The 26,957-nt window shown below is 37.3% G+C and overlaps 4 protein-coding genes and 1 non-coding gene across 10 annotated transcripts; 2 read left to right on the forward strand and 3 right to left on the reverse strand.

The window, feature by feature from the left end:
- Window positions 1-896: 896 nt before the first annotated feature.
- Window positions 897-5,855, forward strand: LOC140766134 (aldehyde dehydrogenase family 3 member F1). The gene is made up of 10 exons (XM_073105576.1): window positions 897-1,216; window positions 1,340-1,408; window positions 2,365-2,461; window positions 2,950-3,156; window positions 3,295-3,419; window positions 4,155-4,259; window positions 4,422-4,582; window positions 4,697-4,787; window positions 4,860-5,009; window positions 5,517-5,855. Exons 1-10 carry the CDS (start codon window positions 1,022-1,024, stop codon window positions 5,751-5,753), a joined length of 1,437 nt encoding a protein of 478 aa, XP_072961677.1. The 5' UTR covers window positions 897-1,021; the 3' UTR covers window positions 5,754-5,855.
- Window positions 5,856-7,792: 1,937 nt separating this feature from the next.
- LOC140766132 (GATA transcription factor 2-like) lies at window positions 7,793-9,199 on the reverse strand. Its single transcript, XM_073105572.1, has 3 exons — window positions 8,946-9,199; window positions 8,622-8,836; window positions 7,793-8,478 (listed from the first exon to the last, which is right to left on the reverse strand). Exons 2-3 carry the CDS (start codon window positions 8,673-8,675, stop codon window positions 7,900-7,902), a joined length of 633 nt encoding a protein of 210 aa, XP_072961673.1. The 5' UTR covers window positions 8,676-8,836; window positions 8,946-9,199; the 3' UTR covers window positions 7,793-7,899.
- A 4,046-nt stretch (window positions 9,200-13,245) lies between these two features.
- Window positions 13,246-16,941, reverse strand: LOC140765371 (Golgi SNAP receptor complex member 1-2-like). The gene is made up of 8 exons (XM_073104424.1): window positions 16,916-16,941; window positions 16,641-16,825; window positions 16,348-16,541; window positions 14,335-14,424; window positions 14,174-14,245; window positions 13,981-14,110; window positions 13,708-13,820; window positions 13,246-13,621 (listed from the first exon to the last, which is right to left on the reverse strand). The coding sequence occupies exons 2-7, from the start codon at window positions 16,771-16,773 to the stop codon at window positions 13,723-13,725; spliced, it is 717 nt and encodes a 238-aa protein (XP_072960525.1). The 5' UTR covers window positions 16,774-16,825; window positions 16,916-16,941; the 3' UTR covers window positions 13,246-13,621; window positions 13,708-13,722.
- Window positions 16,942-17,342: 401 nt separating this feature from the next.
- LOC140764905 (probable NOT transcription complex subunit VIP2) lies at window positions 17,343-26,305 on the reverse strand. 6 transcript variants are annotated; one of them, XM_073103753.1, is made up of 14 exons: window positions 26,165-26,305; window positions 24,558-24,694; window positions 23,287-23,392; window positions 23,033-23,199; window positions 22,513-22,882; window positions 20,297-20,506; window positions 20,118-20,219; window positions 19,336-19,421; window positions 19,051-19,233; window positions 18,508-18,939; window positions 18,359-18,411; window positions 18,218-18,259; window positions 17,694-17,838; window positions 17,343-17,595 (listed from the first exon to the last, which is right to left on the reverse strand). In XM_073103753.1, the coding sequence occupies exons 2-14, from the start codon at window positions 24,573-24,575 to the stop codon at window positions 17,524-17,526; spliced, it is 1,986 nt and encodes a 661-aa protein (XP_072959854.1). In that variant the 5' UTR covers window positions 24,576-24,694; window positions 26,165-26,305; the 3' UTR covers window positions 17,343-17,523. The 6 variants fall into 6 exon arrangements, with proteins under 6 accessions (XP_072959854.1, XP_072959851.1, XP_072959850.1 ...); XM_073103750.1 differs by having other exon boundaries at window positions 19,051-19,239; XM_073103749.1 differs by having other exon boundaries at window positions 23,033-23,211.
- Window positions 23,287-23,364, forward strand: LOC140766364 (small nucleolar RNA snoR35). The gene has a single exon (XR_012105403.1). It is a non-coding gene; the product is annotated as a small nucleolar RNA snoR35 (small nucleolar RNA).
- Window positions 26,306-26,957: the final 652 nt, after the last annotated feature.

Below are 26,957 nucleotides of genomic sequence, written 5' to 3' on the forward strand. Positions count from 1 at the left end.
AATATATACATTAAGAGTGGACAGGTAAGAGTTGCATTTAATACTTGGGTAGCTAGAATTGGTATCATGATGTTTAACTTTAATTCAGGATTAATTACATTCTATCATATATATATATTTATGCATAAAATTATTTTAACCCATGTACAATTTTGTTGTACTAAACTAGTCTAATGAGAGATTCTTAGATTTTTCGTCTACTTTCTCTAAATTACTAAAATAATCATTTTATATTTATTAGGCAAGCTAATTGGTGAGAAGGGTAATTTGGGTATTTTAAAATTTTATTTTATTTATTATATTTGATATAAAGGCGTAGTTTAGTCATTTAGATAAATTAGATTATATTAGATGAAAAATCTAATTATCACACACTTTGCAGAAGTAAATGGATTAGTGAAAGAACTGTATAAAAGGATAAAATGATTATGAGCATAAGCGAAGGAGGTAAACTATATTCAGTATTTTAAATGTTTGATTTGATTCAATTTAGTTGTATAATTAATTGTGTCTACGTATCTATCAAACAGTAAGATGTGGCTTTATAAAGGCTCTAGTTGTAACCCAAGAGCCATAGTACTGCTAATTCAAATTGTAGCTTTACTTGAGATTAAGGCCTCTAACAAATTTGTTACCAACTACTAGCTAACTTAATGACATGAGATAATTAATCTTTGGTGGGCATTAAGCCTCTTAGTTGATCAATCTTTTGCCTTTAAGTTTTAATTGCAAACACCTACATGTGGAATTGTTTAATTGGGGCGGGGGGGGGGGGGGGGGGGTCTAATGGTCCCCATTATTTTTTCTCAAATAAAATATCCACCGAACACGCCAGAGGCATGTGGGAGTCCATTCATCACTCGCTGCACTTACGTCTCTCTCTCTCTCTCAGCCTTCAATGCGTCATTACTTCAAGCACTGTATTCTGGTGAGACTAATTACTGCACCTATTCAAGAGGAGGGCATGGGCATCTCATGATCCCCAAGCTTTGCAGCAGGAGGTAAGTCCCATGCCCTGGAGATGGAGGAGTTGGGATTTGAGAGTTTGGTGGGTGAGATGAGAGAGAGTTTTGAGGGTGGGAAGACGAGGAGTCTATCTTGGAGGGAGGCTCAGCTGAAGGCTCTTTTGAAGCTCTTCCAGGAGAAGGAAGAAGAGATATGTAAGGTTCTCAAGGAAGACGTAGGCAAAAGCTACGTTGAAGCATTCAGAGATGAGGTTCATATTCTCATGGATGCTCTCTCTCTCTCTCTCTCTCTCTCTCTCTCTCTCTCTCTCTCTCTCTCTCTCTCTCTCTCTCTCTTCTCTTAAGAAAGGAAAAGAACTGCTTAATTCCTGTAGGTCGGAGTAGTGACCAAGACCCTCAACTCATCACTGAAAGATTTGAAGGCATGGATGGCTCCTGAGAGGGTGAGAGCTCTTCCAACTTTTTAATGCTTTGTTATCACTTGCTTAATAATTAAAATAAGTCCTTTGAGTAATAAAAGTCGAATTCTTCTCAACTCAATATATTATATCAATAATCATAAAATTAAAACATCCCAGAATTTTGCAACTAAACATAATAACTAAATAATAATCTTAATATGTACAAAAATATAAATAATTAGTTGATTAAGTACTTTTATATTCTTTTTTTTCTGAGAAGCCATAACTCTCTTTTAAATGATAGGCATAATCTTTTAATATACTGTACCACATTGTACTTATGCTTAAAATTATTTTACCTTTATATATTTTAAAAAGTTTTAAATGAGTCCATATAATTATAAATCAAGTGAGATTATTAATTTTTATATCAAATTTAATTAAGCTTAACTACTTTGATCATTTATTAATATTATCTAACTGAAATATATTTAATGGAAAAATATATGAAGCCAGAAGGTTGGTTATATTGAACATTGTCCTGGCCAATGACCAGTGAGAGGGGTGAATCATAAATATGCTACGAGGAAAGATGAAAGGGTACGATCGAACTTGTCCTTATATTCCTTAAGCTATTTAATATTCTAGAAGTTTTGATTAGTAATAAGGTAAATATTTAATAAAAATTATTAATTTCTCTCTCCTAATTAAATAAATAAAATTAAATAATACCAGTCAATTTTCTAATAAGAATAAATTAATCATATTTTATTTCTCTCTTTTAACTATTTAATTTTTATAAAAAATAAAAATAGTAATACATTAGTAAAAGTTAATGCTCTTATTATTAAGAAAATACTTAAAATTTAATTTTTTAGAGATGAAAATTATTTTTAATGACTAATACTATATAATATACAAGTATGTTGTATATAATTTGTATTGATTATTATTTTTTCGGTTTGGATTATTGATCTAAAGGGGAAAGAATGCGACAGGTTTCGTTGCCTCTGGTAACGTTTCCGGCGAGGGCGGAGCTGGTGAAGGAGCCGCTTGGCGTGGTGCTTGTGTTCTCCTGCTGGAATTTCCCAATAGGTTTGGAATAGTGTCAAATGCCAATGGGATAGTGCTAAGATAATTAGAGGGGTTTATGATGATGTATGAGTATTGCTGGGTTCGAATCCTAGCAGTATTAGTTTAACTGGAATATCATTAAGTTTTCACTTCAAATTGGTCGCCTCGATCTCCTCCTTGGGCTTCGGATTTGGTTTTTTCTAGGGCTTCGAATGAGATTTTACTAGATTTTCTTCTCGGTTTTTTCTGCCTATTTCAGCTGCTGGAATCTTTATAGAAGTTGTTAATTTATTTACTTTTTTTTAAAATTTAATTTAAGATTCATAACTCTATATTTTGGTCCAGTTCGTTTTACTGTTATAATAATCTCAGCAACCTTTGTATAATAACTACGATAATATCTTCCGCCGAGAAGAAGGAAGCAATCTTGCAAGAACTAGCTGATAATTCTCTGTGCATTTAGTGGTAATTTGTGGATGTTGTTGGCTATTAACCAATGCTATATGTAGGATTGTCCTTGGAGCCATTAATTGGAGCCATTTGTGCTGGAAATGCTGTGGTTCTGAAGCCTTCTGAGATCTCCCCAGCAACCTCAGAGTTTCTAGCAAACAACCTATCCAAGTATCTGGACAATAAATTTGTGAAGGTCATTCAAGGTGGTCCACAAGTAGGAGAGAAGCTCTTGGAGCTTAAATGGGATAAGATATTCTTTACTGGTAAGTCCCAAGTCCATTTCTACTGCAATGGAATAAGCTTCTTGAGCAGGGTTTTCTGTAAGAATATTATTACAAGGACTTAATTATATCATTGCCTTTATTAACACTTGTGACATAGTTTGGTTTGAATACATCCAGGGAGTCCCCGGGTTGGACGCATTGTCATGACCGCAGCTGCAAAGCATCTGACACCGGTTGCTGTTGAACTAGGGGGGAAATGCCCAGCCATTGTTGATTCACTTGCGAGCTCAAGAGACAGAAAGGTATTCAATATAATATATCCCACTTTGCCACAACATAGTAACCTAAAATTCTCTTTTTACATAAATTAGTCCCGCTATAGAAGTGTTCATGGATACGGAACAAGAACATACATTCCAAGGATTGACATATTGCATGTGCTAGATCTGGTTTGGCCAATCAACATGGGAAATCATCAGGAGTTGGGAAAAGGATCCAAGGTACAAATGGAGTTCTGTCTTGCGGGGAAGATGTGGCTTGACTTCTGTTTATGTGTCTGTTGGATGGAGATGGAGAAGGAGGAGAAGTGAGGATGAATGAGTCTTCTCTTATCCATCTATAATTGAATGGTAAGCCAGGATCCAGCTTATAAAACTGGTACGTTTGCAAAGCTGAAGTGGATGGCCTTCGGACTGCCTAGAGTTGTCAGAAACTTGGTCATACAAATTATTCCTGAAGGAAGACTATGAAAGGCTTTCATCCCAGAGCATAATTCTAAAGAAATATATTCATTTCTTGCTTGAAGGTTCAGAGTGCACTAGGCTTCCATGAATTAATTTCCTACTGTTCTTCTGATTTTTCATTTCAAATGGATGAGTTATATTAATACTTCAGAACCATTGTTCTTCTTTCTTCAATACTTCCACAGATATTGTTGGTTTTTCAGCTTTCGTTGTTCATTGATAGGAACTTTTAACCCGTTATTTTCTGATGATCATGATCTAGTACATGTGCTCTTATTTTCTACCTAAATATAGGTGGCTATGGCTCGAGTAGCTGCAGGAAAATGGGGTTCTTGTGCTGGACAAGCTTGCATTGCGATTGATTATCTACTGGTGGAAGAGAAATATGCATCCGTTCTGGTATTTATCAGTCACATATCAGTTCTTGTTCTTGTGAACTCACAGTACCTGAAATCATGAGCTTCATGATACATCTCACTCTTCCACTCTTCACTTTCTCTGTTGAACAACAATGCATACATAGTATGATGTGACATTATTCTTGGACCTTCCTTGCTCTAGGTTGAATTACTAAAGACAGCAGTTAAAAGATCCTACAGCGGACCTGAGAATATGACAAGGATTGTTAATAAGCAACACTTTCAAAGGCTAAGCAGTCTCTTGAAAGACCAAGAAGTTGCCAAATCTGTTGTGCATGGTGGTTCCCTGGATTCTACAAACTTGTAATCCCTCAAAATCTTTCATCATCATCTTAGTCTTACCTTTCTATGCTAATGACCTTCAATATCTGATGTTTAGATCTAATATCATCTAACTGACAACGTACCATCGTATAGAATCATTGAACCAACCATATTGGTGAATCCCCCACTAGATGCTGAGATCATGACTGAAGAGATATTTGGTCCATTTCTTCCAATTATCACGGTAAGAAAAGGACTAGTATTGTTGATTTAATCAAGAACATATAAGGTTCTCATACTGATCCATGCTCTACAGTTGAAGAAAATTGAAGACAGCATCAAATTTATACGAGCACAGCCAAAACCACTTGTTATCTATGCTTTCACCAATGATGAACTGCTGAAAAGACGAATCATAGAGGAAACATCTTCAGGAAGTGTTGCCTTCAATGATGCCATCATACAAGTATGTTTATTCTTTAGGAGCTATTGTTATTCTATTTCTCATCAAAGTAGCCATCCTTTTAATAATTTTGCCTGCATGCTTTTGATTTCTTCTGTTGGTAAATCTTCTTTGCAATCATTAGTTAATGATGACATGGAATTAGATAACCTACTAATGATAACATAAGATGATCCGTTAACTCACCATCTTCTCTAAAACCTTAGGTGAATAGAGAAAAAGTGAAATTTGAACTTTTATATTACGACAAACACACCAAAGACATTTAATGGGCGTAAGATGTGAAATTGTGGATTGAAATTAAATGATGGGGGGTTTTATATATTATTTCATATATTGTCTGGGCGGTATTCAAACTCGTGACTTCTAGCTCTATTACCAAGTTAAGTTTTCGCCTTCTCTAGAGCGGATCTTTCATATGTTTCAAACCTTAGCCATCACAAATGACTTATTATTGTTCCTGTGTACCATTGTTAAATTACTTATATCTTGCTCTTGTAATTTTTGCAGTATGCATTGGATACACTACCATTCGGAGGAATTGGCGAAAGTGGTATTGGGAAGTACCATGGCAGGTTCTCTTTCGACATGTTCAGCCATAAGAAACCAGTTCTGAGAAGAAGCTTCCTGGTCGAGATTCCTTTCCGATATCCACCATGGGACGAAAGAAAGCTGCAACTAATAAGACATGTGTATCAATTTGATTATGTTGGATTAATTCTCTGTTTTCTAGGTCTGAAGAGATAAACTTCATAGTGTGGACGCAATTATGCACATATGGATTATTGATTTCCTACTTAATATTACTATTCTCTCAATAAAGGAGAAGTATTCCTTGAGGTTTGCTTACTTCTAAAAGTTCTAAATTCATTGTTACTGAATTGACGGTGTGCGGGAGAAGTTCCCTCTTGAGCACCGCTAGGGTTATCACTGTCTTCTCCCTCTCCCATCCCCTAGCCAACTTGGTTAGATATAAGGGAGGGGCCTCTCCTCTCATCGGGATCCTCTTTCCACATCTCTCTTCTATTTTCTCTCTCTTGGCGTGCGTCGTGTGACTAGGGAGGGTTAGTAAGGCTCGGTCCCTCCTCGGCTTTGGCCATGGGGAGCTTTGCCTGGACGTCTCTAGTGTATCCGTCTTATCATTATTTTTCTTTCTTGCTAGATTGTTGCCCAACAATGGACTCTTGTTCTGGCTTCCTGTCACTAGAGGGTGCAGAGGCATTGACTCTTCCGGTGCAACCAACTTTGCTTTACTTTTTATTTTCCTTTTTAAGTTGTTGCTCGTGGCGTTTCAACCCCTAGTATCTAAATCCTCAGGATACCTTTATGCTGTTGAGGCTTGATACTTAGTATTTTGATATTGGGCAGCTTATATAGCAGCTACATTTGGGACTTATTCTAGGGCAATCCTCCATTTTCCGCTGTGTATCGAGTTGTATTATATTTCTATGTTACGGGATATACAGCATACTCCGAACTTTCTCTTAAAAAAAAAGAAAAAAAAAAGAAAAAGAAAAATATATTAGTCGAACTCATCAATTATTTTCCTTGCTTCAATTAGAAGAGTACACTCTCTGCAATAATTATAAATGTGGTCTAATAATTAAAAGAAAAGAGAGAAGAATGGACCCTCTCAAAACCTAAAATATTATCAGAATCTATCCAACTTCAGAAAGCAACGTGTTGTCTAAGCATGAGATGAACGACAAACAAAGCCCATGCTGCTGCTCCTTATCCTCCACTCCTGATTAAAATTACCTAATTACCCTCGGACACGTGAGCACAATCTCTTGGCCACTCCCTCTTCAGTCATTGTCCTGCACCGTAATAATGTACAGTTTGTTCGGCAGCACCCCAAATAAATAAATTAATTAATTAAGAAATAATCGGTATCCAAAGACAAATAATTTTTAAACCCTGATATTAGTAGCCCTGAGGATGATATTGGTTAAACTATATGTATATAGCCCGGGCATAGCTAAATCTCGGAGGTTTTATAATATAATTATAATTAACATATAATTAGTAAGATTTGACTTTTGAGAAATAGTGTAGTTATATATAGTTTAATGAACATTAGAATTCTTCATTATTAATTAGAAAATAAGTAAGAGTAATTAAAGTGCAAATGGCCCCAAATCCCCTGACACAGAGCTCTAGAGAAGAGAGTCGAGTCGAAAGAAAGAGCACAAAAAGGACGGTCCCCTACACCGTACGCATCTTTCGGCCAATAGCTATCATCATCGTGGTTATTTTTTTAAGAACAGAGCACGCCTCCCTAAATATTACAACGCTAACTAATGATTAAGAAGAGATGCCAACTTTTACCATTTTCAAACAGAGAAGTAATTGGTTTGGCATCGATCTCTCTTTAGATAATGTGGAGCTTACAAACACCCAAAAACAAAATTCAAATCAAAGGAAAAGGAGAAAGAAGATCAAAACTTTACCTTTTATTCGTGTAGAAAAGAAAAAATAAAAATCAGAGGTAGAAACATATAAACTAGAAGCACAAAGGACCCAGTACCTGAACAATGCCAGAAAAGAGCAGGGACCAAGGAATAATAAACAACAACCAATTTGTACCAATCTCCCATTAAGTTTTACCTTTTACTCCATGTCCTATTACTACATAAAAAACTTTCACCCCTCACTTATATATATATATATATATATATATATGGATCAATTACTAATATCTCTCATAAGTTCCAGTCCAACTCCTAAATATAAGAGAAATCTTTTGCTGCACTAAATCCTACGAAGAGAAAAGGATAACAAAAAACTGAAGGTTAAGATCGAAAGAAAGATATATAATAGTACTAATAATTCACCAATGCGTTTTACTTTTACAAACTAGAGCTAGAAGAGGTCCGGTCGGGTCCTGGTCGGGTCAAAATGATACGACCGTGAGTTGGGCGTCCTCGGACTCCTTCGCGCGGCGCATCTCGAGGACTCTGCGGTGTGAATTGGAGTGCACGTGGCTGACGAAGGTGGGGCTACACGCCGGCCTGTACTCCGGGAGCAGCCGGCCTGACTTGTAGCGGACCCCGCACGCGTTGCACAGCGTCTTCGCCCCCTGTGGGCCGGCTCTCCACTGCGGCGTCTTCTGGGCCCCGCAGTGGGTGCACCTCCTCTCCCCTCCTCCTCCTCCGCCGCCGCCACCAGACGCCGGAGGTTTGGGCTTCCGGCCGCGTTTCTTGGGCTTCGGCTTCTTGGGTGGTTGCAGTTTGTCGTCAAAGAGGAGGCTTGGATCGTATATAAGGGAGGTGGAGGAGGAGGAGGAAGAGGAGGAAGAAGAAGACGAGGAGGAAGAATAAGAAGCCATGGGAGCACGTGAGCGCTTGCTGCGCTTGGATTTGATGGATGGGGTTGGGGAAGTGGATTTGGTCACCTGAAGTGGAGGTGGGAACTCGAAGAGGGAGTCGTCGACTATCAGGGAGACCCACTCCAATTCCTCTGCATCATGAGCCTAAAATAGAGCAAAAGAGTGTTAAAAAAATCACATGAACTCGGAAACCCATGCAGCAAAATCGCTCCTTTTTAGCTCAAGAAGAATCAAAACCGCAATAAAACTAAAACCCAATAAGCAAAATTCCTCCGGTTTTGCCTTACCGGGAGGTCGATTTCAAAAGAGGAGGAAGAGGAGTTGGAGTTCTCTGCAGTCATGGCGGCTCTGCTTCCTCTTCCTCTTCCTCTTCCTCTGCTTGTCTCTCTTCTTGCTCTGCTTCCTTCTCCGGCTCTACGAATTCTTGAAGGTCAAGCAGATCTTCTACAGAGAACCCATCTCCTGAATAGTTCACTTCCTCCATTCTTGTCTCCTTCTCTACCTGCACCCCAAAAGAAAGAAAAGAATGATCAAAACGATGAGAGAGAGAGAGAGAGAGAGAATAAAAGATAAAGATTCCTCCTTTTCCTTGTTGCGTTTTGTCTATTTACCTGTGAAAACTGGGAATAGTAATACTTTGGGTAACACTTTCCAAGGCAAAATGGCAGAGAGAAGAGAGGAGGAGGAGGAGGAGGAGGAGTAGGAGGAGAAGGAGAAGAGTGAGAAGAGGATGAGATAGTGGTGTTTGGAGAGGAAGAAGAGGAGCTAGAAGAGATGAACATCTGGTAGAGCATTGAATGATTGCCAAAGTCCATGGCCTTAGGAAATGTACTGTTAACCTCCCACCTCTTTACCATATTACTACAAACAACCCACATGAGTATATGCATCTATTTCACTTTTTTCCAAGTGCGGATCCTCCACAACCCCTGCTTGCACGAATTAACTCCAGTTTATTTTATTATCACCTTTCCCAAAAGAAACTGTTTCCTTTCCATAAATATATATATATATATATATATATATATATGCTACCCAGGCTCTTCTTCTTTTAATAATAAAAATAAAGGAATTTACTAATTAATATATTGGATCTGAGGTTCTGAACACTATGTACTTATAGTGATGGCATAGTAGTAATCCTCTAATTAGTCCTATTAATTATACTTGATTTATTTATTTAATTTCTTTCACGCATTACCATGGAACTCGGGAATCTCTCGCTCGCACTCATCGTCGCACCGTCCAAATTTGACCACCCAGTTACCGGCTACTCTTCAAACCTTCGAGTGCAATGACCAAAAAGGCCATGGAATAGATGAGATCATTATTTATGTGCTTGCTTTGGGACTCAGATGTCATTTCCTCTTTCCTCTGGGATAGAGGTGGAAAGGAATTGCTTCTGGCCGTCGTCTTCTACCGCGCGACGACACGTCAAGTTGACCACGTGGTTTTGGTGTTGCACCTGTGACGAATAGAAGTGCGCATTTTCCAATTTTGCCCCTCCCCCCTCTTCCCTAACCTTGATTAGTATTTAGTAATCTTTTGATTAAACTAAGAAGAAATATCATTAACAAAGACGACAAGCCAACCTAAATGAGCCTACTTTTGCTAAACACTCCGCAATATTTGGTAGTTTGCGACTCCATTCTGATAGATTTTGACAAAAGTCTACCACAGAGCAGTATCTAATTGGTAGTGGTGTTTAGATGGAATGATTATAATAATAATAATAATAATAATAATAATGCTTCAAAACACTATCATGGTCTATTAGTAAATTTCTTTTCTTATTTTGAAAGAAGCATTGTAGACCGCTATTATAAAGTTAGGCAGAATTATAAATGGCATCTAGCTACTCAATCAAACAGTGGCCGGAAGACCTTAAGTGAATAGCATACTGGGCCAAATTATGCACAAGGAAATTGTTGCACCTGCTTAGTAAACCCTAGCTTAATCAAGGGGTGCTTAGATAGCAGACGTTGACAATCAAGCACCGTACGATGGACTAAATACTCTAGATTAGTCACTTAGTCGTTGATCCAGCTAATAGATAGTTGATTATCGATAAAGAGTCACACCGCACTTCTTGAGAAAAAAAATAAAAACTTGAAGAGCTATGTCAAACCAGCCTAAATAGCCCGTGCTTCGCTTGGTAAGAGGGCACACGTAATGTTCGAGAAAGACTAATTTAGCTAAAGAATAAGAATAAGAGTTGCGCCTAATATATATAAATACTAATACCATCACAAAGTGCGTTGCACGAAGCTGCATCAACCTAATCAGCACAAGTAACTACATTATCGGGCTCTATCGATCGAGAAGAATTATTTATCTAGTTCAAATACTGGTAAAATCGCTAGTAGCAATTCGTGTGAAGCTTGTTAGCATTGAACACTACATCTTTTGGATTGAGGTGTAGTACCAGCAATAAATCATAGGTAATGTGTGATAGATATTGGGGATAAACTGATATTGGGTCATTCAATTCATCATCTGTAATGTTGTTTATACTAAGAATACGTAGAACGACGGTACAACCGCGTCTTTTATCCAGCGGCCACGTGCCCTCGGGTTAGGTGCATACCAATTACCAATTACCAAGCCCGAACCCGAGACCACGAATCGCGACCACCGGTAGGACCCATTGGCTAACGACCACAGGATTCTGGGCGGCAAATTAGGTGACCCGAAAGAGAGAGATGAGTTCACGTGATGGGCGGTGGAAGATGGAATTTTAAAACCACATTTAAAAAGCTTCCAGGAGAGGAGGTAAATATAATCGTAGTCATAAATTTAGTGGTCTCTTAGATGTATATAATTTAAGCTTATCGTGATGTTTTAGTAGAGGAGTTGGCCGAGTTATTCATCCTATTCCTATATGTTGGAAAGAGTGAATATCTGAGTCACGTTTATTCTGGTAAATGACGCGTGGTGAGTATAAGTGGGTGGAGATGGATGGGATCCACCTACAATTAAAAGTTATATTTGGTTGGGTTTGGCTGTTGGCACTCGGAAGCTACGTCTCTTTCTCTCTTCATCATGCATAGTTGATAAAGTTGACAATGTATGTTCTTGATGCAAGAAATCAACAGGCTACCCTGAATAATAAATTAGAGAAATGGTCTATTTATTATTATTATTATTATTATTATTGTTCATGTATTTATTGTTCTGTAGTTAACGTCTCAAAGTAGCCTGAGGTAATTTGACCTATCAATCGTTGATGGGAGAAAGAATTGTTATTAATTTGAAGTTAATAATTGTAAAGAAAAATTAAAACTCAAGTGTTATGAGAGTTTTAATGGATTTGTAAACATAGTAGTATTTTTAATAGTTAATGGGTTGAATAAATTTATGCGGTTATATAGGTTTAGAGAAATTTGAAAAGCCTCTAAACTATCGATATATCCCCCTTTTGCCTATGAAAAAAAATAACAATAACAACATCAAAGTTTCGTTTAATTTTCTCTTTTAGTTTTCTATTTCCTCTTTATATTAATTTCATCGGACTCAAGTAATTTGACTTCTAAAAAAGTGTCGTATGGCTATGCTAATTGACGTTATAAAAATGAGATTGCACCTTATAGATGAGTAATTATGCACAGAGAGTATCACTTTCATTAGATCAATTGCACTTCGATGTGACTCAAAAGCTAAAATTTTTAAAATTTTACCTTATTTATACTAAATATTTTTTTTTATTTTTGTAAATATAAAATTATATTTGCTAAATATTATATGCTATAGTTGAGGGGAAATCCAGATATAATTAACCCTAAAGTGTTACATTAATATTAGCATTTTAAATTTTAAAATGCAACGATAGTCCTTCCTTGAGAAAGTTTTCTGAGGTTTAAGAAAAAAATACCGATTCATCTTTCATTTGTATTTTAACCTTAGATAGCTTTCTCAGGACTATTAAGATCATTCTCTATTCATATTTAATTTAACTCATCTAAATGGCAACTACCCACTTGAAAGAAAAAAGAAGCTAAAGTAAGGTAATTTTGAGACATTAAAAACTAAAATATAAAAGTTTTGATAATAAATATCCAATATGATTCAGATCTGTCTTTCAATGATTTGCCGACGATCCAAGAAGACAAGAACCTGTCTGCCGTCCACACGTCTCGAGACGAAGAAAGAGTCGTCTCTACTGTCCACGTGTAACTGCTACGAGTAACTCAATACTCATGCAACCCACCACGTTGCATGCCAATAGAAACCTTAAAATCCAAAATCTTTGGCTTCTTGATTTATGGTTGTTTACACCCATCGGTTGATTTCTTAGATCATATATATCTCGCGATCGAGATGCGAGGAATCATTGCACTGAAGGGAGCTCGAGTGATCTCTAATGGCTGGCCGGGGCAACGGCGTCTCATGGTCGGCAAAGCAGGGAACCGTGCGGCTGTTCATGGAAGCAGGCCACCGGTGACTCAAACCGTTAACGTAAGAGAGACATGCATACTATGCATGTAGTAAAAAAGACAAAGAAGATAGATTATTTCCTCTTTCTTTTTCTTTCTTTGGATTACAGTTTTGATGCGTTGGGGTTGTGAATTGTTTGTCTTCGGATAGATGGAGGAGGTGGAGGAGGAGATCAATAAAGGGAAGGAGGAGAAGCAGAAGAAGCGGGAGGTGGTGGAGGAGAAGGTGGATTCCAAGATCAAGCGCTCTGAGGACTCTAGTTAGTTTAGTTGGACGTTCGTTTTCTCGTCGTATTATGCATGATGGTTGTTAATTATATTTCGTGATATGTTCGTTGGAATGGCGATATTGGAGGTTGAAGTTTGAAGTAAAGATTTGATTCAGATAGAAACTTACCATTTAATATGTGACAATTAATAACGTCAGATGGCCTGTCAAATTCTTGCACCAATTAGTATGGGAAAGAAATTACTGAGCAACCTTTCAATTATATAGTTCGGATAGAGAAATATCATCATTAATTGTGCAAGCTTAACATATAGAATACGAAGCAGTGGGAATTGGATTCTACTTTTTGGCACTTAAATTACATCCTGAAGAGCTCTTAATAATCTATTACGAAACCAAATAGCAACTACAGGATGACAAATGTCTGGGGCTTTGAGAAAGCTATGTTAATCCCTGTACAGAGATATTAACAGCTCTTCCTAAATCACAAGATCTCCTGCAGGTGATTCTGTTATTCATAACACCATCTCCTCCAAAGTCGACTTTAAAGTTAGCTCCTGGCGAAATGATTGTTCCATACATACGGGTGAGATATGAGCTGGGTGTAATGGGAAGCTTGGGAAACCTGTCAATTATCCATGCCTGACTGTTGTCAGAGGAATTAAGTCCCAACAACCACAACAACAACAAACAACATCAACGTCGCTTTACCTTTTGTTTCAGAAATCATTTGGAGATCCAGTAAAGTATGAGGAACAAAGTACACACAGCAATAACAGCTGAGAGAACTAGCGTATCTTTTGACTTCTTCCGCTTGATTGTCCCTGCATGATGTGTATATGAATGAAGGTCCAGAGAATGCAAATTAATGGCAAATGTGACCGTGTGGATATCAGTATCAGACTATTAATAGTCTTCGATAATAATTGAAACACGAAGTTCTTTACCAGATACACACAGAAGTATGGAGTGATGGAGTGATACCTAGGAGGTTACGGATCACAGGAAATCTGTCACTCAGTTGCTTCACTTTTCCTTGAATCTCACGGAATGTACTTCTTTGAGAGGCCAAGACTCCCCTCATTGCCTCAGCTTGATCAGTTACCTCATCAATCTGTAATTGGCAAGCTTATCTGAACAATATCCAACTAGTGAAATCTAATACAATTTTCATCACCTGTGTAATGCTTCCATGTATAGCAGCTCGTTCTCTTAGTAAATTTGGTGCTGACTGCATGCTTCTTGATATCTGTTTTCCTTATTTATTTCGTTAATACATAATTAGGATTCACTAAAGCAAACCTGAAAAGTATTCATCTCTAATAACAGGTTACGAACCTTGGATTCATTAATGTCATTGCGCACAGAAGTAAGAAGCTCAGCATGTTCCCTCATTGTCATTATGTTTCCCCTCGTTCGCTTGAACTCCTGACATGTCATAATAAGAAAAAAGAAAGAAAAGCAAAATGATAAACCGGATCATAAGCTTGCTATGTAGGCAAAAACCGACAAGATAGAATGCCTAGCATGTTAATTATTAAATTTGGGCATGGAGAGATGTTTCCAGAGGACACATCACAAGTCAACCAAATGTTGTACCATATAATAATAAAATACACATCTTTTGGTCCTCACAAGGATTTTAATGATCATTCACAACATAACAGATTTGTGCATCAAAATATATTTTTCATTAGTTTCAATTGAATACCAATATTAGACAATTGTTGTACAAGATTTCTCGTACTCTTGTGAATGAAAGAAAAATCTTCATTATCTATACTGCTTTTTAGTCATGATGGACGGATGATTCATGGCTGTCTGGACCCCAGATAATGTCATATACACCAGCTGAAGGATCATAGTCCTCATTTGCGTCCATTTGGTTTAGGATATTTTCATTTAGCCATGAATTAACTATTATAAAGGCTCCCTCAAGCAATATAATTTTTGATGTGACACATCACTTGTTTAGCTTCTCATTTGCTTCCGGAACATAATGATCTTTTACCAGCAATTTTATGATATAATAAATAACTATATCAAATTTGCTACAATCAATTTTCCTTCTATTTACTAATATAACTAACTACCCATACAATAATGAGGGTAGTTGATTTAGGCAAGGATATAGCTGATACTGTTCTTCTTTGAACCTTCTCTGGATTGAATACAAATTCGATCATTGACAGGCTAAGACATTAGGCAGTCTGCTGCCCTATAAAGCATTGGGCCAGGCTTTTCAGCTTTCTGCATAAAAGGGGGCTTAAAGTTAAGCCTCAAAATAAATGTCCTCAAGGACCTATCTAGCTAGTTCTATATGAAATGATCAATGCTATCATGCTAAAAGTCCAGCGTTCCAACATAACATAATAACACTGTCTATCGATTGTTCTTGTAATCAAATTGAACTTATTGTGCCCTTCTGCTCACTATAAGTAAACAAACAGGAGTAATATAAGTCCAACTAGTTGCTTTTCGCAAACAATCGCAATCCGCACACTGTTTGTGGACAAACTGAAATTTTCCGTTCAACTCATGAACCTCCGACGATAAAAATACCCAAGGTTTAATCTATTTGACAGAGTATCAGTTTGCTCTGCAAGAACAACCTAGAGAAGCAATTTAATTGACTGTGGTAGTTGCCACTTCTTTACTCCTAGTAAGAACAACCTTACAAAGAATGACCATATGTGTTCAAGTCAAGATAGAGAACTCGGGTCTCTTATTTGCCTAGAAGAAAAGAGCAAAGTGAAGAATTTGACAGAAAAGTAAGCCCATCAAAGTTAAAAGCAATGGCCATTTTTTTTTCTTCTTTTTAACTCCTAGAGGGCTCAAAAACTTCTCAACTTGGACTAAGTTGACTTAAGGGACTCTTTCATCATATTAATTTTAGCCCATCTCAAGGTTATAAAATTGTGACTTTTGTTGAAACAAAGATTCCTTTATCCTTTTCTATATTTTAGATCGACAAGATATGGACCTGTCAACGTACCAAATCTTGGAGAACAAAATTATGATATGCTAACCAAGTGAGAATAGACAAAATTACCCTATAATGGTTCCTCTTTACCTATTATCGCTGAATCTTAGTTAAACTATACCACATATTTTTAGTTATTTACTTCCTCCGGCAATCCCCAATTCGTTTTCCAATCGAACTCCCAAGGACGCACCTCCTCTCGAGCATTTCAAGATTATTTCCCATCTCACTCTATAATCTTACTCTACAATCGAATTTAAACGTATTCATCCACGTATCTTTCGAAGTGACCCAACAAGACAAGAGAAGCTATTACCAAGAAAAAGATGCGGAACCGAAACCAAGCGAAAAGGCAAGCAGATCCGAACCTGAGTGAATTCATGAAGGATGTCTCGATGTCTAGTAAGCTTCTGGGCGACGGAGGAGGCGGGCGTGGTCGCGGCGGAGGCGCAACGGCTCATCTCTTCATTGACGTCGATTAACCTCTCGAGAAGCGTCTCGATCTCCATCTCCACGGACTTCCAGTGCGATTCGCTCGTCGGGATCCTCGGATCCGAATAACCTACGACCCGTCCAAGATATCATAAGAAAAGTGGGACAGAAGAGAGAGATAGAGAGAGATGGAATTGAGAGGAATGAGGAACGGAAGCGAGTGATGTACCTCCGAGCTTGGCGTAGGAGGAGAGGCGGACGTCGAGATCGCCTTCGAGTCTACGGGCCTCTTTCCTTAGCTCGTCCCATTCGCCGGCGGCCGCCGCCGCGTCGCCGGCAGAAAGCGAGGAGACGGTTGCCATGCGCCGGAGACGGCGAAGAAGCGTATAATCACTTGAGCCACAGACAGTCCAACTGTTGAACAAGGCGATGATATTATTGTTTTGGCAAAATTATTATAATTATAAAATTTAAGATTAATAATTAGCGCATTGCTCCTCATACCGAGATTGTACGCTTAAAAAGTGTAATTTTAGTTAACTATCTTGGGATTGACATTTATTCACCAAAACGTCCAATTCTTAGATAGATCGAGAGCTCCGTTTTTATTGTTTATTACTTTGGTCATAGGCAACTGGGTTGGTATTTTGCAGGCATCATATCTACAAGAGTTTGAGAAAAAGAAAAAATAGTTACCTAATACTTTTTCTTTCCTCCTTCACTCGCCTCGCCACTTGATAGAAATGATTTTGATATATATATATATATATATATATATATATACAAGTAAATAACCAGATCGAAATCTAAATAATTTACAATTAGCTTTGGAAAAATATTATGTATGTGAGGATGGATGATCGGATATTCTTCCCTTCCCTTTCGCTTTACTTTCTATCCTTTAGTTCTTACAATTATGAAAGGATTGGTGTGAGAGTCATGTGCATAATATTACTTCTGTGAGCACGACAATAACCAACTCTAAGAGAAATGTACAAGTACTAAAAGCATCTGGTAAAATGGGAAAATGAGGGTTAAAAAAAAGAAAAAAGATTGTGCTTATTTTAAAAACAATGAAACACGAGCCACATTTTACATGGAAACTTTCTTGGTTAATGTTGAAGGCGGGCAGAAACAAGTGTTGGCTTCTTCTCCACGGCCTCATAATGGACAACGAAGTTATCCTGCAGACATGGCGAATGGAAAATTTTGGCAGGTAAAATATGGTATAACACAAAATAACACAAATGCAGACAGAGAATAGAAAGTGAAATGTTTCAACCTTACGAATTGTGTCCCATGTGTGGGGGTCGAAACAAAGATAAGATCCCCTCTCATAGGCGTTGGTCTTTACAAGAGGCTCAACGTTTGCAATTCTTGTGAACCATAATTGATGCTCTCTGTGATAGAACCATCCGCGCGAATATCTGGATAGGCATATAATACAGAATCATAATTAATCAAAATTGCTAAATATTTTGAAGGGTAAAGTGTGAAAAGAGAATGCAGAAAGTCCAAATTCTTTTGATTTTATGGGGGGAAAATTAATAGAGCTTGAAACTGCAAATCATCCCCTAATAAAGTCCAAATATGATAGTTGCAGTCGTGCAAAAGACCATGAATCTACTCAGTCCCGAGTAAACATCGACTCCTTTGCAAATTGGAGAAATTATTGCAAAGAGGTTTGACTAAGCATCCGAAACAATAAATTAAGCATGAGAATCTACATGTGTTTAAAGAAACATCAACAACAATAGATATATAATATGCAATGGAGGAGGAGAGAGGGAAGGTGTGAGGCAGTACAGTTCAGAAGCAGCACAAATCTGAGCTTCATCCTTTGGCATACTGCAAGAGAAGCGCAAGAGAGTTGGGTAAATGGATTAACTGAATAGCAATTGCATTAACTGTAGTAAATAGAGTATGTAGTTACTAAGCTAAACACACCTGTAAAAGATGAAGAACAGCGTTGCAAGCTGGAATCTCATAAAATGCCCTTGCTACATTGTCAAATGCATGTTCATCAAATGCTGTTCATTATGATATATAGATGGCATAAAACCTACATAAGAGAATACTAAGAGATAAGAATAAACCTGCAGTGGAGGTGGTGATTGTGCAATATAACAAGGTGGAATGCGATAATCTGGCTCTCCTTTGGAAGACTCATCAGTCCATGGCGAGCAAAATGTCTTATGGAGATTATCTGATGAGTTCAGATTCAATCCTAAAGTTGTCAAGTCAATCCCCAGAGCAAGGGAGGTTAGATCTGGATCGCTCATACTAATAACACCTAGCAAGCCAAGCAACCCAAACCGATCAGGAGATGTTTGCGTTCCTTGTGATGATTTAATATTCTGATCTCTATAGGATTGTGTCGCGACAGACATCTGTTGCAGCCTGACTTGAGATGGATTCTGCGAATGTTGGTATTGCTGAATAAGCTGCTCATATGCTCTCAAACCCGACGCTGGTCCAGGTGAGCTCAGTGGTCGCAATCCAATGCTAGGAGGCCCATTATTTTGAATCTAATCAATTCAAGTAAAAGAACTCCACTTATCATCATTTTACAGGCTTTGATTCATAGTTATATATTGCACAGTAATGCATGTAAAGGAACCATTAAATAAATAGTATACCTGGGGGTGGTAGGTTCCATGAGAGGATGGAAACAAATCAGAACCATGCAACTGGAGAAAATCTTGATTGTTTCCAGGTGTAAAGGCAACCCCAGCATTACTGACTGCACCAGGGTGCTGCTGTTGTTGCTGACGATTCGAGGAAAAGGTCCCTCCTAAGTTGAATCCAGAAGATCTAGTCATCTGCATCTAGTGCACAAACTCAGTCATCATTCAAGAACATTATGTCATAAATATACTGAGTTGAATGATTAAATCTCAGTTAAATGAGAGATATTGACGCACAGGAAAATGCTGTGAGGGTATCATAGAGGCGATTTCTTGAAACTGTTCCTTTTGATGTAAATCTGTGGAAAAATCTGTGCTACCACCTACATAAGAATCAGAGTTCTGTCACATGCCGTTAACAAAATATAGCCATGATACTATAGCCAACCAGAAATAACTGATTAAGCAAATATTTTCTTGTGTAAGATGCCCAGAATTTACTGCACAAGTGTGAGAGACATTTATCATTATTAGTTGCATACTCATATCTAGGATGAAGCAAGACAATACAGCTGACAAGAGTAGGCATGTTATCATACAGAGATGCAGATCAGTCTAGACAAGACCAATTAGTTCATGCAGATGATTTCAATGATTTAGCTTCTAAAACTCTTGTGAGCTTTCTTCATTGTTTCAATTCATAATATAGTCTACATGTTGAGCTGTAGCACATATGCTTGGTGGATGACAACTAGCAGCAGGCATCTGCACTTTTTATGGCTGAGGTTTCATCTCATGTACTTGCAAGCTATGATAGTGAACAATGATTATGTGAATTTAATGGTTCAGACGAACAGGTAAAATATAACTTGATAAGAACAAAAACTATCCACATTTAAACAAACCCTCAACATGATATGCCCTCAAATAACAAAATGTCACATGAACCACTCATACAACCATGATCAAGGTAAATAAATCAAAATGAATCAATAAGACAACCATGAGGCACACATATATGAAAATAAGAATCAAGAAAGTGCAAAGCAAAGTCTAGATGAGTATGACAACTGAAAGACCTTTGTATCCAGGTAAAGCAGGAAAATCTTCATTTTGGATGCTAAATTCTTGGTTCTGTTGGACAATGGAGCTAACACCAGCTGCTTGCTTGCGCATGGAACCTAAAACTTTAAAGATCAGCTGGCAGTTCAGAATATTTATACAAAGAAATGAGTATCGAAGTCAGAGTAAAATTTACTCAATTGTCCTTGCGGTCCTCCTGCTGAATTTGGTCGTCCAGTCAATTGGGGAAAATCATTCATGTCAAATGGAGAACTGTCATTGGAATTTACATCATTTAGCATCCCTATTGAGCTTAGTGAATTGTTAGATCCTTGTAGCTGATTGTGGGATAAAGGTCCTCCAGATGCAGTGTAAGAACTTCCAAGCATTCCCATCATTTGCGGTGCTACAAATATACAGAGTCCAGTAAATGTCTCAGGGAACATCTTTATAAGAAATGAATATAGTTTTGAGAGAAGAATGCAGGTCAATGGTTATAGTATTAGTACAATAGTACTTATACAAGCTACAAATGGATATACTAAATCAGCAAAAATAGAGATACATTGATCTGATAGACAGTTTATTATGAAGTACCGTATCTGCTGGTATTTGAAATTATTTGACATCTATGTGACTGAAAAACCTTTAGAAAGACAAGAATAGAATCAGAAAGAACATTGTCTACAGATTATAGGACATACAATATATACATGCCCTTAAATTGTAAGAAGAGAAAATTGTCTGAAGCACTAAGGAATCAATTTGAAGTTAACAAAGAAGTCATGGAACATATCAAATGAATCAACTCTGGGATGGATTCTGGAAGGAAGAGAGAGGATTAGATAAAAGCACAACAGGATCAATCCTATGACCTTATGATGTCTAAAGAGAACTGAACATTGTGAAATCAAAGCTTTCTTGTCTCTCAAGCTTCTAATTCAGATCCATTGTTGAAAAAAGCTATTATTTTAAAGCTTCACATAGTCAATGTCCGAGCTCCTAGAACTACTAAAAGATCACCATGCCTATTTCCTTCAGAACCACTGTGTTACATCGACTTCCAGGACAAAAACGACTGAATTTATTAATATATGAGAAACTAATGCATCCCATAAACTTCATATAATAACTGTTTGCTGCTATATGGCCAAAAGCATGCTTCTAATTATCAACTCCTTCGACAACAGCTATCGTAAGCAAACAAGTAGCAATAAATTTCAGTTTACCATATCATTGCTAATTGACTGCAGGAGATATCCACGTCACTTAAACAAAAGAAATATGAAGGGTCAAGATGTCTAAAAAGATTATGATATTGATCTCATTGAGAGTACTACAGTATCGCTCCAACCAAACTTTTCATTGTTATAAGAAACCACATGTTCTATCCAACCAGATATGCAACTTTGCCATCTATTGCTGAAAATACTATTCAATCTACCAAAAGGAGGCATGTCAATGCACCTTTAATTGGCATGTTGACATCAGCCTAGGGTAACGGCATAGTTCAGAACATTATCATCTAGTAGTCACAGAACAAAGCATAGTTGATCATGAAACATGATGATTAAAATTCTTGAAGTTCTCTTTCAGATGTGTGCTTATTCAGCATCTCTATAAAATGCTCAAATATGTTATAACAAGCTTCTAATTCAAGATATCAGTAGGTTAAAAAAGTCAATACTATACTTGACCATGAAACGTGATGATTAAAATCTAAAAGTTTCTCTTTCAGATGTGCGCTTATTCAGCATCTCTATAAAATGCTCAAAATATTGCCACAAGCTTCTAATTCAAAATATCAGTAGGTAAAAAAGTCAATACGTCTAGTATTTCATGTATATTACATGCATGTACATGTGTCACACACAAAGCCCCACGCATATAGGCAGCTACAAGCAAACACATGTAGATACACATGTATCTGACTCAGAACTTCAGATGTGACAGAGATGGCTGTACCGTTGTAGTATTGAAAAGGAGAGACATGTGTACTGCTCCTTAATGTCATTCATTGTTAACCAGAAGCTAAATTTACAGGAGTCATCATTCCTCAACTTAAGTGGACTATTATCATAGACTAGATGGTAGAAGAGTCTACTCAAGATTTGATCTTCTCTCAGGTGCAACAAATCCAGCAAACTATTTCTCATAGGATCCATCAGTTAGTTTGTTCTCAAAAAAAAAAAAAAAAAAAAAAAAAACATCCATCAGTTAGTCCTTCACTTGTGCCTATCTTAGACTTCTGGACTAGGAGATCTATTTATGCATAGCTAAAGTGGGCAAGTGGTCAAATTATAATCAACGATAAAGGATATATCATCTACTAACATATACCATGATGAGAAAGATACAGGGAAATCTTTGAATTTTCTAATCACTAGAAACTAGAAAGCTTAAGAAGTTCACCTTGTTGAAGCATGCCTCCCATCAATCTGCTGGATCCTTGCATGTTAAGGCTCCCGGACCCACTATTTCCAGCTAAATTTACACGGGAACCACCTCCAGGAACAGATAACCCTGCGGAGCTTATGCTTCTTCCAACATTACCTCCACCAACAATATTTCCCATTGAGCTTGTGATTCGAGGGCCTACATTTCCTAAAATTGGTGAAGTACCCAGGCCAGGAACTGAACCACGGTTGCCAACAGCACCAGAGCCTGAGGAAATCCCTGATATTGAACCGCCAACTCCATTAATGTTACTAGTATTAAAAGCAGAATTTCCTACAACACTGATCCCTCCTCTATTTGTCTGACCAGAATACCCATGTGAAATCTGCATGAGACAAGAAGACAATGCACAATATGAAGTATGAACATCTGGAAATAGATGGAACATTAATCGAGAGATATGAGAAAAGGACCACATATTAATATGCCACTATGAAGCATCATATTGTTAAATAAAGAGGCACTTCATATACACCTGAGATAGAGCAACTGGAACATTATTTGATAAAAACCGTCCTCCAGAAATCCCTCCCCCGGGTTGTTGTACACCATTTGAGGGAACACCATTCATTGCTGCATTTCGGGATGCAAGAGAGCTAGACATGTTCAGAATATTGAAGCTTCCATGAATGTTGTGCAACCCTTGTAGACCACCTATAAGTTAGTACCACTGATATTAAAAAGTGTGCCACATACTCGTTAATTAAAAAAGTGTATGTGACAACTCACCAGAGTGATGAAAACCTGGACTTGTTGCAGATTGGCCAGAAAATGGTGTCGTGAAAGACCTTCCAGTGGAATCAGGGAGATTTGATGTTGATCCATTAAGAGTTGACTGCCAGAAGATAACAGTTCAAATTTAGAATATAATCAAATTCTATGCATATATAGGAATACATAAGTATTACGTAAACCACAACAGGACACTTTACCGAAAGTCGGTAAGTGTAAATTGCATTGCATCTTTAAAAAACCAGCCATAAAAGAAAACAATGCAGCCTTATGAAAGAAAAACAATTCAATATGAGAAGACCATGATATCAAATTAAGTCACAATATGGCGCAATTGATTTTGAATATTATAAGAAGACTTATTGAGTTATTCCTGGACCAGCTCTCAGCGGTTGAGGTGATAAGCCTTATATGCATGAGGACTGGTCATACACATGAAACATTTGAAGCTCCAAAACAATTTGTTGATTTTTAATGCAGCAACTAGTAGTAACCTCCACAGACCTTTTCATTAAAATTAATGAAGCACGATAACAATGAAGTTTTATGAGTCAAAATGTTGTTACAAAATATAAATACGGCCCATTTGAGACAGTAAAATGGAAGTTGTAATCATAATTAAGAAATAGGAGATAAATATTTAAGCAATGAAAAGCTACAAAAGTTGAAGAGTTATTGATACAACCCAAGTATCAAATTATGGTAGTTACTTTCCTAATATTACTGGAACTCTGATGACGTGATATTATTAATTAACAGTAGCACTTAGAGCTTGAGGTAATGGTGAACTCAACGAAGTATGTTTGTGCTCCTGCCATTGATACAAGATAATAAATGCTCTATATTTCTTGGGCTTATGGAAAATAGAACACAGTTCATGCAAAAGCTCTCTTCTAGAAATATTGTGGATTTTAAATCACTAGAACTAAAGAACTAAGAGGTAGACTGATGGGTCGTCTAAAAGTCAGAACACAGCGAGAGGATATGAAACAAAAGCAACCTGTCAGACTTTGCAACAGGTAGATCTGTAGAAGGGAAAAACTGGGATTACTCTTAATAGATGGCCTACAATTGTATTATGATGAAGAAACAGATCGATATGCTTTCCACTCTTAATATTGAACACAAGTTATGGTGAAAAAAGAAACTAATTCTATACATATATAGTCAAGTATTTAGAGCCTATTTAATTTATTCCTTTATCAAAAAGTGGAGCTGCAATACATCAATAGATTTGGTCTGCTAAAAGTATTGAAAAGAAGAATTACATTAAGCATCCCAGACATTGTGATGATGTCAGAAAAAACTCAAAAAAAATTCAATTCCAAGTGCATTTCTTCACTTGTTGGGACACTGAAAGCTTTCCAGCATTTTAACATCCATTTTCTGCTTACAGCGATTAAATCTGAAAAAGAGAGATTAACGTAAGATTTATAAAAAAGAAAACGATTCAAAGAAGACATGAAGCTTGCACAAGATTAGAACACTTACATTACCAGTTAAGAAACTTACACCAAGAACGAACTTCATTATATCACAAAACATAAAGAAACATGTTCCTACAAAAAGAAATTATCCAAAAAGCAGCCACACAGACCACATATGCGGCCCCATAGGGGGTGGCAGTGGGTCAACCGCTCTGCATATGTACTATACAGTTCGATCATTTATAGGCTGCATGTGCATACCGCATACCTATGCATCCGCATATTGACCGCTAAAAATCACATATTTGTCACATATATGCCTTCATATGCGTATGAAAGTGTTATACCAATAATATTAAGATATTTATAGTGCTTCATAATAATTTGTCATTTCTTAATTTTTTTGGGTGCAACTTACCAAACTTGAAAATATATGTTAGTAATTATAGGATTAAAAAGTAGCATCCTTAGTGGATGGAATACACGACAATGATTCTCCATATATTACTTTGCAACTTTTACCTATTTATTAGCTTATTATGCTAACATATTAAACACACTACATGAGTAAATTATTTATTATTTAATTTTAATATTTGTATTGCTAGGCCGCATAGGCACCTGGATACCACATAGGCGCCTGCATGCCCGCATACCACAGGCACTTTTCACAGCATTGATTTTGACCATCTTTTGACTTTCATCCTTGGTCCTCTCAAAGATAATAATAGCACGTTTCTGTTTCCTTATATCATGAGTTTATTAAACACAAGATCAAGACAAAAGGAAAGAACAATGGACAGACAATCTGATAAAACTTAAAAGGTAAACTAATGCCAAAAAAACCCTTATATTAAACTCCCAATCTTCCTGTGCTATCTTAATTATCACAATAACTACATGGATAAGTTTCATGTCTTCGCATCATGCAGTGGGCAGTATTCCAAACAATTGTGAACGCCTTAACTGCTCCTTTTCTCACTTTTGTGCATCCCACCTCCAACTAAGTAACACACATCTTATCGTAAACATGTTACTGAACATGTCCATCGTTCTGACACCGAATAATGCAAAGTAATTCAAGAATATGCAGCACAGGCACAAAACTTCTTCTTTTATCGCACTCACGAGATCAAGAAAGCGGGCATAGCAACAACTCCACCGTTCTTGACACTAAATTATACATAGATATTCAGGAAGATGCAGCACCGATGACAAAGTTACTTTTTTCATCGCACTCGTCAAATCAATAAAACCGAATAGTAGTAGTAGTCGGAGAATGAGGGGAATGATTCCAAAAAGATATAGGTTAAGTGGCGTTAGTTAGGCTAAGCTTTTGTGGTTTCTGGGATGACAGAAATCTAGGCCGGAGCACCGCAAATTTCTCCCCGGAGGAGGTCGATGGCAGATCTCACACCAAAGAAGAGGAGAGAGAGAGATATATATACCAGAATTCGTTGGAGTTCACCGGAGGTTGCCGGAGTAGGATCGTCGGTGGTCTGGAAGAGAGGTCGGAGTAGCGCCGTGGAAGCGAGCAAGAGGGCAAGAACTCGGGATCCCAGAGAGAGAGAGAGAAGGGGCTAATGGGCTACGGGAATGATCGAATCGCCAAGTTGCAAATATCTACTTCAGCGGAGACAATTACCAAATCCGACCCGCTACCACCCCCAATCGGACTCGAATAATTTCACGACGTTCTTGATCCTGATCCGAAACCGTATCTCTCCAATAATGTTAACTGGGGATTTCGTTTAAATAATAATAAAGAAACAGCCAGATGGCAGTTTATATTTATAATAAGATCCCACGTGTTTCCTTTTAATTTCTACTCCATTTGTTTTATTATATATTTTTCACAGTATACTATATATTATCGATATATCTGTAACCATTCATATCCTTATATGATTAATGCTGCTCAATTGTGAAACAGCATGTACTTATTATCCGTGGTGCATCTGTTTGGATATCCAGAAACAGTTCATATGTACTCGTAGTCATGACTAGGACTTGCTGATGGGTGATCCACTAAAAATGATTGGGATTACTAGTGTGCATATTTTATGTCAACGCTGCATGATGCATGCAAGTCCTAGTCAGTTGACCTCCACTATTGCTTTGGCTTTTATCAAAAGGCAGTTCCTTTTGTTCCCGTTGAATTGAATGTTTAATTTAAGCGAAAAAAAGAACATGGATTAATGCAAATCATGGATCATATGGCAGCTCACTAGAAGAAGCTAA

The sequence above is a fragment of the Typha angustifolia genome, chromosome 8, assembly GCF_048772165.1.
Source record: "Typha angustifolia cultivar Huaian chromosome 8, ASM4877216v1, whole genome shotgun sequence".
Lineage (NCBI taxonomy): Eukaryota > Viridiplantae > Streptophyta > Magnoliopsida > Poales > Typhaceae > Typha > Typha angustifolia.

Coding starts and splice junctions, on each gene's coding strand:
- LOC140766134 (XM_073105576.1), top strand. CDS start 1,022: ATGGAGGAGTTGGGATTTGAGAGTTTGGTGGGTGAGATGAGAGAGAGT. Junction 1,217..1,339: donor TTGAAGCATTCAGAGATGAG/GTTCATATTCTC, acceptor TAATTCCTGTAG/GTCGGAGTAGTGACCAAGAC. Junction 3,420..4,154: donor CGAGCTCAAGAGACAGAAAG/GTATTCAATATA, acceptor ACCTAAATATAG/GTGGCTATGGCTCGAGTAGC.
- LOC140766132 (XM_073105572.1), bottom strand. CDS start 8,675: ATGACTGCAGAGAACTCCAACTCCTCTTCCTCCTCTTTTGAAATCGAC. Junction 8,479..8,621: donor CTTTTGAAATCGACCTCCCG/GTAAGGCAAAAC, acceptor GCTCTATTTTAG/GCTCATGATGCAGAGGAATT.
- LOC140765371 (XM_073104424.1), bottom strand. CDS start 16,773: ATGGCAACCGTCTCCTCGCTTTCTGCCGGCGACGCGGCGGCGGCCGCC. Junction 14,425..16,347: donor TCCTTCATGAATTCACTCAG/GTTCGGATCTGC, acceptor ATGACATGTCAG/GAGTTCAAGCGAACGAGGGG. Junction 14,246..14,334: donor ATGACATTAATGAATCCAAG/GTTCGTAACCTG, acceptor TAAGGAAAACAG/ATATCAAGAAGCATGCAGTC.
- LOC140764905 (XM_073103748.1), bottom strand. Junction 22,883..23,032: donor TTCCAGTTGCTCTATCTCAG/GTGTATATGAAG, acceptor TGTCTCATGCAG/ATTTCACATGGGTATTCTGG. Junction 17,596..17,693: donor CATGGGACACAATTCGTAAG/GTTGAAACATTT, acceptor CCATGTCTGCAG/GATAACTTCGTTGTCCATTA.